The 18,897-nt window shown below is 41.4% G+C and overlaps 1 protein-coding gene across 1 annotated transcript in view; it reads left to right on the top strand.

The window, feature by feature from the left end:
- Positions 1 to 18,452, top strand: part of HMGXB3 (HMG-box containing 3) — a 100,687-nt gene extending 82,235 nt beyond the window's left edge. The window contains exon 21 of the mRNA XM_073568001.1: positions 17,000 to 18,452. Within this exon, the coding sequence (XP_073424102.1) occupies positions 17,000 to 17,065 (66 nt within the window). The 3' untranslated portion in view covers positions 17,066 to 18,452. The remainder of the gene's footprint in view (positions 1 to 16,999) is intronic.
- Positions 18,453 to 18,897: the final 445 nt, after the last annotated feature.

Here is an 18,897-nt window from a genome sequence, read left to right as displayed (position 1 = left end):
AAACATGTAATACACCATGTAATATCGATTACATATATATATATATATATATATATATATATATATATATATATATATATATATATAGTGTGTGTGTGTGTATATGTGTGTATATATATATATATATATATATATAATGTGCTCTCAGTGAGAGAAACAAAATAGGAATCTTGTGGGTATGATACCTTTTAATGGCTAACAAATAATAGTGAATGTTGTTACAAAGCAAGCTTTCGGGACTGCTTATGTCCCTTCATCAGGATATCAGCCTGATGAAGGGACATAAGCAGTCCCGAAAGCTTGCTTTGTAACAACATTCACTATTATTTGTTAGCCATTAAAAGGTATCATACCCACAAGATTCCTATTTTGTTTCTCTCACTGAGAGCACTTTATATATTTTTTTCTACTGGCTAACACGGTACCAAACCACTTTTTTCGTTTTTGTATATATATATATAACACTATGTAATAAACTATAAGTGGCAAAAAACAGTTTTCATCAAAAACATACTAAATAACATTTGTGCAGTCTATGAATTTGTTCTAAGAAATAAAATTGCCTCCATCAGATCCTCCTTCATAGATGACCTCACTTCTGACCTAATAATTTTAAGGCTAGAGAACAACCTCTCTACAGTAACTTGGGTTGGAGGCAAAGCCGTAGCAACATGGGCAACATCTCTAACAATTTCCGGGTATAAAGGAATTGCCTCATGCACAGTCAGTTTTGATGAACAGTTGAATTTTTCTATTTCTTTGAGAACAAGTGAAACATTTTGCTGAAATATGGTCAATCTGCTTGCTATAGGAGACAGAGTGAAATCTTTTTCCTTGCGGCAACACTTTGCCTGCTCCATGTCATACAAATACTTGTCAAAGTCAAACTCCTCATCTGATGAGGATGAAGATATGGCAGCAGTAGCACTGTCAGGACCCGAGTCCTCTTGCGCCTGGCAGTCCTCCTGTAGGCCACTCTTCCTAACTGCTACCTCAGTCAGAGCTTCTTTTCCTTTAGTAAGCTGTTGATCATCAAGCAATATACGATGACTTGGGTCCACATAAACAGCTGCCAGAAAAATTTTATTTTCCAAAAGCTGTGTCTCTCTCCTTTTCATTGAAGCAGAAATGCCATCTGCGATTAAACAGCAAAATAGCAAGTTCTTCCGCTCCCTCATGAAAATGACAGGAGTTAAATCCTCAGCTTGTAATTTTTTAGTCACAGTAAATGGGTGATTAAGCAATTCCTTCAATTCAGCCACCTGTGTCCATTGACCTTCATTTAGGGTTCCCTGAGGGTTCGCCATATCTATAAGAAACGGTTTTAGTTGATCAACAGTTGCCCTTTTCCAGCACGTCTCTTCAAGATGGAGTCAATTTTAGGGGTTCTGGCGGCAATAACCAATCTCCTCACTTTTCCAGTCAGATTTCCAGCATGTCCCTCTTGCAGACTATCTCTTATTGCCAGCTGCAGCGTGTGCACAACACAGCGCATGTGATGAACAGGAAAGTGTTTTGAAGCAGCTTCAACAAGATCATCTATTTCTACAGTATAATTTTGCTGTCCCTTCTGTAGTAATATCTGTTTGTTCCTCAGTTACATGAACAGCACTGTGGCCTTCCATCGCAAACATACTGAATCCTAAATGTTCCTCTAGCTGTTGTTCATTACTCTCATTCATCAGTGTAATTGTACTTATGTTTGAAGCATTGTCCGTTACAATAGCAAGAACCTGTTCTTTTTTGAGTTCGTAATCTTGCAGAACTTTTTCCACTAAAGCCTGGAGAAACTGGCTGCTGTGATGAGCTTTAGTATCTTTTAAGGCCAGCGCGTTGGTAACAATTTTTGTTGTCACAAACATATCGAACATTGATGGCAAAATAGTTCACTCTGTGACGTGTGCAGGCATCCATTTTAAGAAACATGAAGCGTCTTTTGAGAGTCTTTTTAAGATCTTCCTTTTGGTTAAGGGCTTCTTCAATCACTAATTTTCTAATACTTTCTCTTTCCAGAGAAACACCAAGTTTGGGGGCCATTTCTCCATTAAGAGCTGTAAAAGCTGGTCGTGCAAATAATGTTAATGGTACACCGTCCTTCACAACAAGCTGTATGAGCCGTCTGTTAGACATATCTGCTGTCATTGTTACAGTAACTTTGTCACTTACAAAATATCTTGTTAATGATGTTTGAGACGCTCTTTCCTCCTCCTTTGCCTGGCAGGAAGTGTCAGTCTGTGTGCTACCCAGCTTTCATTCTTTTTGGTACAGATAAGATATCGAGACAGATATGGATAAATGGATAGATAGAGCAGATTTCTAATCTGCTTTTGATATTGAAAACATTATCTATGAGCTCAAAAACCTTTTAGGTGATGCGTTTTTTTTAAAAAGCTGATCTGCTTTTGCAGCTGAAAAACGTATCCACAAAAAACGCAGCAAAAACGCTGTGTGTGAATGTAGCCTTAGATCAGGAATAGAACAGCCATTTATAGGACATTTCATAACTTTCCCAAATTCCTATGAAAAAATATTCAGCACATTCTGCATTGAATTACTGTACCCAATTTATTATATATTTTAGGAGTCAGTCCATTTTATACCGACTCCACGACTCCGACTCCACAGCCCTGCATCCGATGCAAGTATGGATGCCGTACTGATGAAATATTGATGCATCTGTAGTTTAAGCATTTTCCATTTGCCAAGTGGATGAGAATTGTGCGTGCTGCGTTTTTAAACGATTCGCCTATTTTTTGCTGCGCTCATGTGAACAGAAAAGAAGAAGATGGCTGACGGATGAAATATACACTTGCTTGAAAGCAGCTCATGTCCAGGAATTAAAAAAGAAAATTAGGAGGTTAAATTTTCCTGTAAGGAGAAATGAAAACTTTAAAGGGGCTGTCCGGACTTAAGATGCAAGTCTGCAGTCATTCTTACATGACTGCAGACTTGTGAATCCTCGCATTGTGCACACTGCGCACCTTGAAGATTCTCCGGCCGTGCGTGCTTGACCTCAAATATGCGACATGCTGAATACCATCTAGTCGGAATGTGGCCGGAAGTATGCACATGACCTCCCGCTCCCAGCATCGGAGAATCCTCACAGTGCGCAGTGTACACATAAAGTGACTGCAAACATCCGCTATAAATGTCTCGTCCTCATCCATTCTATGCCTAAAAATTCCCTTTTATTCTTCCTTTTGACAACAATGGATGACAAACAGCGAGGCTAAGATTAAAGGTATCATCCCATAAGTATCATATGCCAACCTTATGGTCTGTGGGGGACATCTGATGGAAAACTTGAGAACAACCCCTAGTTCACACATTCAGAATTTCATATGGATTTGGATTCCGACAAAAAGTGACTAATAATCATGTCCATTATGCTTACCATGAAAAAGTTGCAAACCCAATGCCAGAAGTGTCAGCCTCAGCTTTCGGCCGAGGATCCTCTTGTAAAATACAGATTTGCTATGGGCAATCCTAAATGTGTGCATGTATCATAAAGGAGTTGCATTGGCGGACATGTTTGCTGTCACACAGCTTTTCCTAAAACAGATACCTCTGGGTTGTAAACGATATTGCAGCTTCAATTGGATAGAGGGTGAACTGCAATACCAGGCATGACCTATAGTCAAGCATGGCACTGTTTGTTTGCTTTTTTAAAGTACACAATACTTTTAACCCTAAATAATTAAAATATTTTGCAAATTTAAATAGATGCATTTATTACATAAATATGCAGTTTTGCATATTTATGACCTTGCTTGGTCTCAGTCTTGTTGGTTAATTTAAGTCCTGCTTTATTATGTCACTACACCCTTCCTACATGGAGGACGGAAGGTTCTTGGTAGAAGACCTGGGGTTCATTGAGGTTGCTCTGTCTTGGTGAATAAATATATTGTATAGTCCTGGGTAGTGATGAGTGAACGTGCTTGTGAGCATGTATGTGCTCAAAAAATATGTTCGAGTCCCCGCTCCTGCCTGTCTCGTGGCTGTTTGACAGCCGCAACACCTTCAGGGTTTGCTTGTTTTTTAGGTATCCTCTGTATGAGTTGCGGCTGTTGAACAGCCACAGGACAGGCAGGAGCAGGGACTCAAACATATTTTTCGAGCACACCGAAGGCACTTGGTTAGCACTCAAGCATGGTGGGATAACACCTTATCCCAGCACACTCGTTCATCACTAGTCCTGGATATGAAACTCATTTTAGTTTTGCGGCAGAGACTTTTGCTCTGGATTGCTTTCAAGAAATGCAGTGGGGGTTTACACCTCATGGGAACAAGTACAGGATAAAATAAAGACTTACTTTAAGAGAGTAATAATATTAAAGGGGTTGTCCAAAGATAACCTGAAACTATCACATGAGAATCACCGCACTTTAACACTACTTGTCTTATTCAGTTGTCTTCTTTTACGTCCACTCTCAAACTCTGTTGTAGGGGAAGGACTTCATGACATGTACGTGCCTCAATTACGTGATCACTATAGCTCTAGGTCAGTATTGCTACTTATGGAAGGTTGCTTAAAGGGGTTGTCCGGGCTTTTCACATAATCTCAGTACATATCTGGGCTGCAGAATTATGACAATAAGTAATTTACTTTCTGTCACTAGTTAGCACGGTTTTCTAGATATTCTGAACAGAACGTCCAAGGGGGGGTGTGTTATGGCATTGAAATGAGAACTAGTCGTAACCTCTTACTCTACTCCAAGCATGCCCTCTATAGCAACAACCCCACCCTCCATAGCTACAGGCCCTCCCGTCCACATGAAGCAGCCCTCATCACACAGTAAACAATTCTTCCCCTCCAGCAGCCTCAGTGCAGAGAGCTGCTCCTCCCCCAGACACAAACTGAACAGTCATCTATGGAAAGTGAAACTAGTGAGAAGGAGTGAAAATCGTCCTGTATTCTGGGCCACTCCATGATTACAATACATAACTCATCAGTAATTCCTTCCCTCACTGTCCCAGGCTGCTGGCAGCAGTGAGAACAGACTGTGTGATGGCCAGTGATGGGGGTCTGCAGCTTCTAATGTGCACAGGGGATGGCAGTCACTGATGTAATCTGATGTGTGACAAAGCCTCTGCTGTGTGAATGAGGCAGCTCTGTGTCACTGATGTCTTCACACAGCAGCAGATTTGGTGCAGTGTATGTGCGAAGCTCCACCAAACTCCCAGCAAGCTCCAGTGACCAGCACCACCCACTGCCCACTCATTGGCTGGCAGTAAACTGCACCAGCACTCATCTTTATCATCATTCCAGCATTGGAAAAAACACAGCAGTGATCCTGTATTTGTGAAAGCAGCACAATACATACATACATACACCCCCCAACACTTCACACTGTTACAGCTGCTGATTGGACTGGCTGCTCCCATCAGTATTTGTGTCATTAGAGACACACTGCTCACACATACACTGCACCAAATCTGCTGCTGTGTGAAGACATCAGTGACACAGAGCTGTCTCATTTACACAGCAGAGGCTTTGTCACACAACAGATTACATCAGTGACTGCCATCCCCTGTGCAGATTAGAAGCTGCAGACCCCCATCACTGGCCATCACACAGTCTGTTCTCACTGCTGCCAGCAGCCTGGGACAGTGAGGGAAGGAATTACTGATAATGAGTTATGTATTGTAATCATGGAGTGGCCCAGAATACAGGACGATTTTCACTCCTCACTATTTTCACTTTCCATAGATAACTGTTCAGTGTGTGTCTGGGGGAGGAGCAGCTCTCTGCAGTGAGGCTGCTGGAGGGGAAGAATTTCTTACTGTGTGATGAGGGCCTGTAGCTATGGAGGGTGGGGTTGTTGTTATAGAGGGCATGTTTGGAGTAGAGTAGGAGGTTAAGACTAGTTCTCATTTCAATGCCATAACACCCCCCCTTGGACGTTCTGTTCAGAATATCTAGAAAACCGTGCAAACTAGTGACAGAAAGTAAATTACTTATTGTCATAATTCTGCAGCCCAGATATGTACTGAGATTATGTGAAAAGCCCGGACAACCCCTTTAAGCCTAAGAGAAACACTTTTAACTCTTGTTTGATAATGAATGTCATTTAATTGGTTAAAGATTATATTTGCGTATTTTGTTCAAATGCACCTATAATAAAAACTAAAGAAAAATCTAAACAGCTCCAGCTCTTATGCAGATTTATGTATCTCCATGGTAACAGACTACAACCCGTGTGTAGTCGGCTTTTGGCAGTCATGCCGTCTTTTATTTCTTGTCAGTTGCGGCTTACATACACAAAGGGGGTAATCATTCACATCCTACAGTAATACTGTCTTATTAAGAGCTTATCTATGACTTGTTGGAAAGACGTAGACGTATGGCACTAATGGAAGGGTTGGTCTCTTTCCGTGGAGACACATAAACTGCCATCGAGCCTGAATACACTTGGGCCCCGATTCATCAAAGTGTTCCTTGCAGAATTCAGGTGTAAAATCCTTTGAAAATTTGCATAAAATTTAGGGGATTTTCAGCGTTTTCACACTATCTGCTGCCAGATCCGTCAAAAGTGAGCAGAAAATGAGTGGGACGAAGCATGGTGAAACCCGTCTATCAAGTTCTTAAAAAGATAGTGGTGTAACTTACACCAGAAGTGTACTCCAATCTCTGACTGTGTCACATTCCCGGCGGAGGCACGTCTTACTTCGTCATGGCCATCACTAAGATTGGCGTGTCCACGGACAGTCTTAATGAATTGGGCTCAAAATGTTAGATATTTAATCCTTTTATTTTAGATGCATTGAAACAAATACTACAAACTATATATTGTAATTTTGAAATGATAGCTAACGAAAAATTCAGCAAAAATGTCTGAGAAAAAAGATAGGTTTTTTTTTACTTTTGGTCCATTTTAAGCTCTGGCACCTTCTTCACTCATACGTTTTATAAAGTTATCTGCTTTAAAGAATATCTATCACTAGGACGAAAGTGGACAGTTTTGGCTCCTGTTTTTTTTCTCGCTGCTCCCCTTAGGATACTGTTTTTTTCTTTATTTGCCATACGACCCCAGAAATATGAACCTTTTTATTTAGTGCTAACTTTATGATCTTTACAACATGGCGTGGCTCACAGGATCCTCTGGGGCGTGACTTTGGCCGGCTTTGCATTATTACCCTATCAGCAACCTCTTCTGAAGACTATAAAAAATGTACCAGTGAATAAAGAGGCCCATATCTCTTGGGTTATATAGTGCATCTAAAAAACAACAAAAAAAAACAATACTCAAGTGAAGAGTGGGATTAGAATAAGAGCAAAAACTGGCCACTTTTTGGTGACAGGTCCTCATTAACATCTGCCTTAATGTAATTTATTATTGAGGTGCAAGTTGTATTGAAATTGTAATTCATATTGTAGTTATTCTGTTATGTTCTCTCTTTTTGCACATTTTTATTTATATTTAGTTTTTTTGTTAGGTCTGTTAAAATAAATTTTATTTATTTCTGAAAAATTCCCATCTGTTTATTTATTTTGGTTATAGTCATTCAGTATTAGTGGATATTTCATATAATCTAATGTTTTTTATGAGCAATGTGTTAATTGCTTTAAGGCTAATTTATGGCATCCGTCACAACAGCAACTTCAGTGGCTCATGAAAATGCTGACCTGTTTAAATTAATTCCCAAAATTCTGTTTCAGATGCTATTTGCTTCTCATTGGAATATTTTGCATAATTTCTGTGGAAATCCCAAATTGCTTTTTTATCTCTTGCTTCCAGGGTGTCCCTCCTCACAACACAATGGAGGTCATCCTTCTTTTCTTTATAGGGACAGGAAACACATGAGAGGTTAAAAGACCCCTCACCCCTTAGTGTTTCTCCTGCCCCTATGATGACAGAAATGAGAGAAGGCATTTAGCCACGAAGATTACCTTGGAGTCGGAATTCGTGGGTTCATCCTCACTTTCACCTTGTCAAGTGGTCCACAGCTGACACCTCTCTAAGGGAGGACCCTCAGCCACAACCAGTTGAGCGCAGAAAGCTCCTGGTCTTTGAGCCACTTCCCTCCTGTGGGGGCTCTTGGTTCCAGCACATACCTCTAAAGGCATCAAAACTATGAATTAACACATGTGGAATTATATAATTAACAAAAAAGTGTGAAACAACTGAAAATATGTCTTCTAGTCTAGGTTCTTCAAAGTAGCCACCTTTTGCTTTGATTACTGCTTTGCACACTCTTGGCATTCTCTTGATGAGCTTCAAGAGGTAGTCACTGGAAATGGTCTTCCAACAGTCTTGAAGGAGTTCCCAGAGATGCTTAGCACTTGTTGGCCCTTTTGCCTTCACTCTGCGGTCCAGCTCACCCCAAACCCTCTCGATTGTTTTCAGGTCTGGTGACTGTGGAGGCCAGGTCACCTGGCGTAGCACCCCATCACTCTCCTTCTTGGTCAAATAACCCTTACACAGCCTGGAGGTGTGTTTGAGGTCATTGTCCTGTTGAAAAATAAATGATGGTCCAACTAAACACAAACTGGATGGAATAGCATGCTGCTGCAAGATGCTGTGGTAACCATGCTGGTTCATTATGCCTTCAATTTTGAATAAATCCCCAACAATATCACCAGCAAAGCACCACCACACCATCACACCTCCTCCTCCATGCTTCACGGTGGGAACCAGGCATGTAGAGTCCATCCGTTCACCTTTTCTGCGTCGCACAAAGACATAGTGGTTGGAACCAAAGATCTCAAATTTGGACTCATCAGACCAAAGCACAGATTTCCACTGGTCTCATGTCCATTCCTTGTGTTCTTTAGCCCAAACAAGTCTCTTCTGCTTGTTGCCTGTCCTTAGCAGTGGTTTCCTAGCAGCTATTTTACCATGAAGGCCTGCTGCACAAAGTCTCTTAACAGTTGTTGTAGAGATGTGTCTGCTGCTAGAACTCTGTGTGGCATTGACCTGGTCTCTAATCTGAGCTGCTCTTAACCTGCGATTTCTGAGGCTGGTGACTAGGATGAACTTATCCTCCGCAGCAGAGGTGACTCTTGGTTTTCCTTTCCTGGGGCGGTCCTCATGTGAGCCAGTTTCTTTGTAGCGCTTGATGGTTTTTGCCAATGCACTTGGAGACACTTTCAAAGTTTTCCCAATTTTTCGGACTTATTGACCTTCATTTCTTAAAGTAATGATGGCCACTCGTTTTTCTTTACTCAGCTGCTTTTTTCTTGCCATAATACAAATTCTAACAGTCTATTCAGTAGGACTATAAGCTGTGTATCCACCAGACTTCTGCACAACACAACTGATGGTCCCAACCTCATTTATAAGGCAAGAAATCCCACTTATTAAACCTGACAGGGCACACCTGTGAAGTGAAAACCATTTCCGGTGACTACCTCTTGAAGCTCATCAAGAGTGTGCAAAGCAGAAATCAAAGCAAAAGGTGGCTACTTTGAAGAACCTAGAATATGACATACAGTATTTTCAGTTGTCTCACACTTTTTTGTTAATTATATAATCCCACATGTGGTAATTCATAGTTTTGATGCCTTCAGAGTGAATCTACAATTTTCATAGTCATGAAAATAAAGAAAACGCTTTGATTGAGAAGGTGTGTCCAAACTTTTGGTCTGTACTGTGTGTGTATGTATATGTGTGTGTGTATATATATATATATATATATATATATATATATATATATATATATATATATATATATATACATAATATATATATATACTGCATGTGTATGTGTATATATATATATATATATATATATATATATATATATACACACACACACACACACACACTATGACTTATCTCGACTAAGATAAAGCCTAGATCCTCAGGCTATATTCACACTATGGGCGTAGCCAGGGTCAAACCTGGGGGGGGCAGAACCTCATACTGTTCCGCAGAATTTCATACTGCACACCTCAGCTGCTGCAGAACCTCATACTTCACACCCTTACACTTGAAAATAAAGCCTGCACCTTAAGAAGATGTGGTGATGAATGCAGTCTATTTATTCCAATTATCAATTGATGTTGATGTGTTACTAAAGACAAGCAATGCCTGTCCTGGCCGTCCTTTTGGGCAGCTATGAGGTGTACCTGACTGGTGCTAAAAAAAAAAAAGTGTTAGTCTATGTGCTATCCGGCTTTCATTCTTTTTGGTACAGATATGATATGGATAGACAGATATGGATAAATGGATATATACATACAGTAGATAGAGCAGATTTCTAATCTGCTTTTGCTATTGAAAACATCTATGAGCTCAAAAACCTTTCAGGTGATGCAGTTTTTTAAAAAGCTGATCTGCTTTTGCAGCTGAAAAACGTATCTTCAAAAAACGCAGCAAAAACGCTGTGTGTGAATGTAGCCTTAGAACAGTCATTTATAGGACATTTCATAACTTTCCCAAATTCCTATGAAAAAATATTCAGCACATTCTGCATTGAACTACTGTACCCAATTTATTATATACTAGCTGAAGAGCCCGGCGCTGCCCGGGCATAGTAACTAACTGTGGTTAGTTATAGCAAATTATATTTATCTTCCATCCCATAGTCCCGTGCCCATATACCCATCATACATATCCACGATCCCATAGGCCCGTACCCATATACCCATCATACATATCCTCCATCCCATAGTCGAGTGCTCATATACCCATCACACATCCTCCATCCCATAGTCGAGTGCTCATATACCCATCACACATCCTCCATCCCATAGTCCAGTGCCCATATACCCATCATACATATCCTCCATCCCATAGTCCAGTGCCCATATACCCATCACACATCCTCCATCCCATAGTCCCATGCCCATATACCCATCACACATCCTCCATCCCATAGTCCCATGCCCATATACCCATCATACATATTTGCCATCCCATAGTCGAGTGCCCATATAGCCATCAGACATCCTTCATCTCATAGTCCCTTGCCCATATACCCATCATACATATCCTCCATCCCATAGTCCCGTGCCCATATACCCATCATGCATATCTGCCATCCCATAGTCCCGTGCCCATATACCCATCACACATCCTCCATCCCATAGTCAACCATTATGACATCATAATGAGGGGCGGGGCTTGACACACACACTTTTTCCCCATTATGTAGATAGGGGCAAAATTGTTTGGTGAATTGGAATGTGCGGGGTTAAAATTTCGCCTCACAACATAGCCTAGGACACTCTTGGGGTCCAGACGTGTGACTGTGCTAAATTTTGTGGCTGTAGCTGCAACGGTGCGGATGCCAATCCCGGACATACATACACACATACATATCCACGATCCCATAGGCCCGTACCCATATACCCATCATACATATCCTCCATCCCATAGTCGAGTGCTCATATACCCATCACACATCCTCCATCCCATAGTCGAGTGCTCATATACCCATCACACATCCTCCATCCCATAGTCCAGTGCCCATATACCCATCATACATATCCTCCATCCCATAGTCCAGTGCCCATATACCCATCACACATCCTCCATCCCATAGTCCCATGCCCATATACCCATCACACATCCTTCATCCCATAGTCCCATGCCCATATACCCATCATACATATTTGCCATCCCATAGTCGAGTGCCCATATAGCCATCAGACATCCTTCATCTCATAGTCCCTTGCCCATATACCCATCATACATATCCTCCATTCCATAGTCCCGTGCCCATATACCCATCATGCATATCTGCCATCCCATAGTCCCGTGCCCATATACCCATCACACATCCTCCATCCCATAGTCAACCATTATGACATCATAATGAGGGGCGGGGCTTGACACACACACTTTTTCCCCATTATGTAGATAGGGGCAAAATTGGTGAATTGGAATGTGCGGGGTTAAAATTTCGCCTCACAACATAGCCTAGGACACTCTTGGGGTCCAGACGTGTGACTGTGCTAAATTTTGTGGCTGTAGCTGCAACGGTGCGGATGCCAATCCCGGACATACATACACACACTTGAGCTTTATATATTAGATTTTAGGAGTCGGTCCATTTTATACCGACTCAAACTCCGACTCCTCCAAAATGAGCACCGACTCCACGACTCCACAGCCCTGGCGGTAAGTTTGTCAGAAAACACAAATATAAGCTGCCATGTGTTTAACTACTACATAAAATATTCCCGCCTCACATTATTGTATATATTCTGATGTATTGTAAAGATCCATAGAAGCTCAGATACACTGCTACATATTTTTTTACTGACTTTATTAACTTCATTCAAGGTGGGTAATGTAAAAGTTCCAATAGAAGTCTGGGCAATAGTTTTAAAAAGTGTCCCAATAATAATGATGAGTGATTGCGTGCCCTTCGGGCGTGCGCTGTAATTGCGAACCTAGCAATAGGGTGTAACCACGCATCAGACTGACCTCGCAATAGGGTGTAACCACGCACCAGACTGGCCTATATGCAGACTAACGGTAAACATGAATACCTGGTGTACCTCTCCTGCCACTCCTACCTTATGTATGAAAAAGCTCTGTCGTTAATACTGTTCGGGTAGAGCTATCCGATAGCGCTATCCATGAAGAAAGTGAACGGGTAGAGCTATCCCATAGCTCTATTCCTAAAGGAAATGAACGGGTAGAGCTATCCGATAGCGCTATCCCTCAATGTTCCTGAGCGTAAGCTATTTCACATGGTTGAGCGCACTTGGGAACTGCCCCCAAGGCCCTGCCCATGCCCAATGTTTGGTCCGTAGACCGCGGCTAGGAGTTAGTCCCGCTTTTGTGAAATAATAATGATGACCCTGCTCTGCCTCACCTGCAATATAATAGTCACAAAATTAGCAAAACAGTAAAGATTAACATACAGTATGTACAAGCAGACAGATTATAATGAGGGGGCAACAGAAGACGTTTACATGTCATCCTTTATAGGTTATAATACTGTACTATGTAATACATAATGGGTATTATTTGATGTCTATGTTCAGGTATGTTCTACATCCTATCAGTGCTGTGATATGAATAGCACCCTGCCTATTATTTTAGGATCTTCTATGTTTAGATTACAGCTTACTAGCAATCCCTCCCTCATGGTATATATACAGCACTGCACCTTGTTCCTATATCCCCATGAAAAAGCTGTGATTGACGGTGAAACAAGTGTCTGGGTTAAGTGGTGGAATGGCAGTTTTGGTACTATAGCATGCTTAATTGTACTTAGTACTGACATGAGTTTTTATTATTGGTTTTCTGTGTTACTAAGGCTTAGCATTTGTACAAGTATTTGCTTATGGCATCTGGTAGTACATTGGATATAGAGCACTTTTTATTCTGCCATCAGCTCTTTTGATTTTTTATATTTGCACTTGAAGTCAGTATTGCTATGTATAAAATGTGATCATGATTAAATATTCATCTGTTTCTCAAAATTTTGAGGAGGCGGAGGAATAGACAAAGGCGGAGTCAGAGGAGGAGGCGGAATAAGTCCTCTGCCCTCTTGTTTTGTAAATGATAGTGTATAAAAAATGAGTTGTTCATTAATGGACATTGATTCTACTCTGTCACTCTGAGATTGAGGGCCGGGAAATTTTAAGAAATTGCTTGAACTGCAGTTCAATAATATATTGCTTAAAATGGCAGATTTTTAATTTATGCAAGTTATGGAGATTAGAACAGATTATATTTATGGTAGTAAGCATTCTTCTTATCAACATGAAGAAAAAAGGAACTTACTGTCCGAGGCGGCGACCACAGTCTAATCTGGCATGTAGATGGTTACATAATCGGGGCCAGACGTAGAGATGTCGGTGTTTTCGGCAGTGGGTCCATGAGCAGCTAAGTCATTCATAATATCCAAATGTTCTCCTGTAAGGTGTAACATTGAAATTAACATTACTAAAATAAAAGCTTCTATGTTTGTTAAAGAATATCAACATTTTACAGGTTTTCTAACGGCTAAATTGTAAAGTATGAAAATAGAAGGATGGAACAACCAGTTATCTACTATTAGAAATTCTTTTATTAGACTGTATTTTTCTATTAAACATATTTTATAAAAGCCTAGAACTTACTGTCAGAGGAGATGACCACATCCTCATCTAGGTCGATACTGATAATTACATAACTGGGGTCAGACTTAGAGATGTTGTTTAACTCTCTTTTCAGCCATGGGTCCAGAGTTGGAGAAAATCCCCAAATATAATAAATTTGTAATTGTTCCCCCCCCCATAGTACTGATGAAATCACAGATATGGAAATTAGAGACGCACTTGACTTTTTTTCTCTTAAACAATATCGATCCCCAATGACATCACAATTGTGACCTCATGGCAGGGAGCATCGTATGTCCACACAAGTGATGTCACGATGGACCAAAGATACCTGTAGCCACTAAAGATAAAGCAGCTTCATCCATTTGTATGTGTTTCTTAATACAACTAGCTTTGTCTGTAGATCACTGATTACACAGGATTCAGGGTTGTACTGGCACACCGGAGAACTAGAGGATTCTCCGGTGGGCCCAGGCACTGACACCTGCTGCCATACTGGCCAGCAGCTGCTCCAGGGGCCCCCAGCCAGTGGCTATGGGGCCCCTGAGTGAAGGGGGGCTGCCCTGTGCCTGCGAAGTAGCTGGAGACAGGAACCTGTCCCTGCTGCTTAAGAGAAATGAATATTCACTCCTCCCCACACCCCCATGGGCGTGGAGAGAAGTGAATACCATTTTACTTTAATACTAGACAGCATTAGCCACAGGCTGCAGCTAACACTGCCCGCATGTAAAGCCCCACCACCACCGCTCCACTCTCTCACACTCACACACAAAGCACCGCACTGCACCACATACACATACAGACACACAGCGCACTCACCTCTCCGCAAGTTCCCCGCACAAATACCGGCATCCTGCTTCCTGCCTGGTGCTTCCTGTCTGAGACAACGCAGCTGAATGATGTCATCATTCAGTGTGCGGCTGTTTCAGACAGAAAGCTGCCGGCGAGGAAGTGGCTGCCGGGATGTGCTGCGGGGAACTTACGGAGAGGTGAGTATGCTGTGTGTCTGTCTGCGTGCATGCATGCGTGTGTGTGTGTGGTGCGTTGCTTTGTGTATGAGTGTGAGAGAGTGGTGTGATGCTGTGTGTGTAAGTGAGAGGGAGTGGTGTTGTGTGTGTGTGTACTGGAGATTGGCAATGATAAGGTGGTAGGGAAGGAAGCAATGATGGAAGTTGTGGGGGAGAAATCAATGATGGTTGTGGTGTAAAGGACAATGATGGTAGTGCTGGAACGGACAATGGTGGTGATGGTGGAGGAAGCAATGATTGAGGTGGTGGAATGGGCAATGATGGGGGGGTTGTGGGGGAGAAAACAATGATGGAGGTGGTGGAAAGGGCAAGGATAGGGTTGGTGGGGGAGAAGGCAATGATGGAGGTGGAGAGGGGCTGCATTATAATCTATGAGGGGGCTACATTATATTCTGTGGGCAGACTGCATTAATCTCTCAGGGGACTACATTATTTTCTGTGGGGCTACAGTATACTCTATGGGGGCTGTATTATATTCTGTGGTGGGGCTGCATTATTCTCTCAGGGGACTACATCTAATAGTACAGGTTATAAAATCTTGAGAATTTACCGTCAGATGAGGTTGTCATGTCTCCACTTTCGGAGAAAGTCATGCAGTAAATATTGCGGAGAAACCAAAGGATGATGGTGTGACAGAGATCACCTCTCTTGTCAGCCACGAGTCCATGACGAGAATCCTGATCTCCTGTAACACAAAACATTGAAATCAACATTTGAAAGGAAAATATTCTGTCTTTTCTAGATTGTTTCCTTTATGTCTGCAGTAAATTCACTGTCAAGATCTATTAAGAGATTATTTTTAGTGTAAAATGTTGTTTTTGTGTTTTTTTTATGCTAATTTTCAGTTGCGGTTTACGGTATCAGCAAAACCTACGAGATTTCAGAAATCTCCTGCGCACACATTGCTTTTTTGTCATCAGTATTTTGTGCTTTGCAGGTTTCTTTGGACGTACAGCACGTCACTTCTTTCAGCGTTTTTTCAGTGTTTTTCATCCATTGACTTCAATGGGTGGTGAAAAATTGCTGAAAATCCACACCAAATAAGCAAGTATCGTGTTTTACTGTATTTTTTGTGCTAAAACCTGATTCTATGGAATAGGACTTTTTTTTAACACTAGACTTTATCGGCATGCACAAGAGATAAATCGAGCATGCCAAAATCGCTGCCAAAACACACAAAAAACATCAAAAATGCTGCAAAATGCAAGAAACAAAACAAGGAAAACAGATTTTGTTTCTGCAGCTTCTTTCCTGCCAAGAGATCAGGTTTTGCTGCAAAAAAAAAAAAAAACCACTGAAAAAAAAACCGCGTAGTGTGACCGTACTCTGAGACAGATTTCATATATGGAAAGAAAGTAATGAGAATCTGACTAGAGTAATTACTCATCTTTACAATGTGGACTGCGACCATGTAAGGCCTGTTTCACACTTCCGTTTTTTCAAATCCGTCAAAATCCGTTTTCCGTAAAAAAACGGATCCGCCATTTTTTGCAGGATCCGTTTTTTTTGTCCCATAGACTTCCATTACGGTTACCGCGGATCCGTCAAAAAAACGGATCCGTTTTTAAAAAAACGGATCCGTTTGCATCAGTTTCCGTCAAAAAAACGGAAACGGATCCGTTTGGCGGACACAAAAACGGAAGTGTGAAACAGGCCTTATAGAAAAGCCGCCAAGAAGTGTTTGTATGTACATAGATACTAATGTGGGGTTAGTGAGGCTGGACGTACCGTCAGGATCAGCCCTATTCTCTGTATCTGCCTTCGTGGTGTCTTTTCCTGTATCTTTTCTCCAGCATTTCTTTATCAGAAGTCTATAAAATGATAAAACAGAAGTCATGTAGCAAATTGTAAAGTCTATCTGTGTTCTGCAGAATGTTATGAAGACATTTATTTTTCGCCATCTATTTTGTCTCTCCCTATCGGCAGTTATTTTCTATGACAATCAGCATTTTTTTCAATTATACAGAAAAGTCCATTGTGCTCGGACCGGTCAGAGCCGGCTTATGACCCACTAAACATCTTCTCTAGATGATTCCCTTTCCTGAATCGTGTGATGACCTGAAGATGGGATGTTTCTTCTATAGACTCCCGTGTAGCCCACAAATCAGTATAAGACTTACCCACAGATGATGGTACAGGCGACACCGGAGAAGAATCCGAGGAAGAAGTAGACGGCAGGATGTAGAGTAACCATAATGAAGTATTCTATTGGAAGAAAAGAATAGATGTCAGATATTTGGAGCTATGAATATAGACAGGAAGAAGAAGCAAACCCCGACCTGGATCATGACATTAATAACAATTTTCCCCCAAAGTATTGATGAAGTCACACATATGAAGATCAGAGATACAGGTGACTTTTTCGCTTACAGGGGATCTCCATTCAAGCTTACAATTTGTTTGAGCCTGGAATAAGGAACACATGATGGGAGAAGGCTCCTGGAATTACAGGTAACACATGAAGAATACTCCAAAAAATGCACCATGTGACTTACTAACAATAACTCCATATTGGATAAATATCTGGGAAAACACTTACCTCCAGGGGCCAAAGCCCCGGAATGCTGGCGGCGGATTTTGATATGAGCGCCTTGCACAGATCTTATTAGTCAGTCACGATCAGAAGAAATCAAAACAGCAGATTATCCCGGAGGAATATCGCTAATTGTGTAACACACAGTGAGTCTTTCCAGACAAAGCCTCTTCCTGCAGTGTCACTCCTTATAACCCCTCAGTCCGTGAGGTCACAATGGTGATCTCATTGTGACATCACAGAGGAGCGGAACACGAGTGACATCACAGAGGAGCAGAACACGAGTGACGTCAGATACCTGTAACCACTAAAGATCAAGCAGCTTCATCCTTTTATATTATGTGTTTCTTAATATTTCTAGTTTTGTCTCTAGATCACTGAATAAAACATTACACAGGAATACGCCCATCCTCAGGGGCAAGTAGTAAATGCAATAGTCAGAGAATAACTGGAGAACTGAAGGATCAGAGGATGTTCTGACTGGTCCTGATTACACCTATAAATGTGGCCTTTATATCAGTCGGTCCCGTGGTGCTGACTTCCCTTCAGTCCATAACGATATTTCAGAGGTCACACTCTGTTTCTCACATAATCTCACTGGGGTAATCCATATGAATACTGCTCTGTCCAGATGTCCTGATATAATGACCTCACAACTGAACCAAACCAAACCTTGAAAGATTTGCTCGTCTCTACTTGGCAGCTACTCAGAAGAATCCATGGCAGCTGTTTATTTGGCACAAGGTTAGAGGAGGCCGGTTGTTATAAAGCTGGGACATATCCATCACCAGGCCTTCCCTAACAATGATACCGAAGAAGTCATAAATCTAAAAGGCTAATTACGGTCTGAAACTTTGGTCAAAATTATCTGAGCACACAAATCTCCCCAAGGGTGCCCAAACTTTTGCATTGGACAATTTTCCTTTTTTTGTAAATTTTAAAATGTAAAATATGAAAATACATATAATTTGTTTTTGCATAAAATGCAAAGGCTATGTGCCGTGAGATCATTTCGTCTTCAACTTACTTAATTGTTCACACAATGACAGTAATTTTGACCAGGGGTGCCCAAACTTTTACAAGCCCTGACTTGATCTTGAATACTTATTAGGCTGGAGTCAGACATGTGAGAAACTCGGACGAGTCTCGCATGTCAACAAAAAAATAACTTCAGATCCACATTTTTTTTAATTTTCCCTAGGATAAAATTAGAAATTTTACCACAAAAGTTATTGTGCAATTTCTTCTGAGTGTGCTGATATCCCATATATGAGGGTAACCACTGTTTTGGGCGCATGGCAGATCTCGGAAGGGAAGGAGCGCCGTTTGAC

This window comes from Dendrobates tinctorius, unplaced genomic scaffold (genome assembly GCF_039654945.1).
Source record: "Dendrobates tinctorius isolate UK_male_01 unplaced genomic scaffold, ASM3965494v1 ptg000020l, whole genome shotgun sequence".
Classification (NCBI taxonomy): Eukaryota; Metazoa; Chordata; class Amphibia; order Anura; family Dendrobatidae; genus Dendrobates; species Dendrobates tinctorius.
The sequence above is the reverse complement of the archived record's forward strand: the minus strand, read 5'-3'. Positions and strand labels throughout refer to the sequence as shown.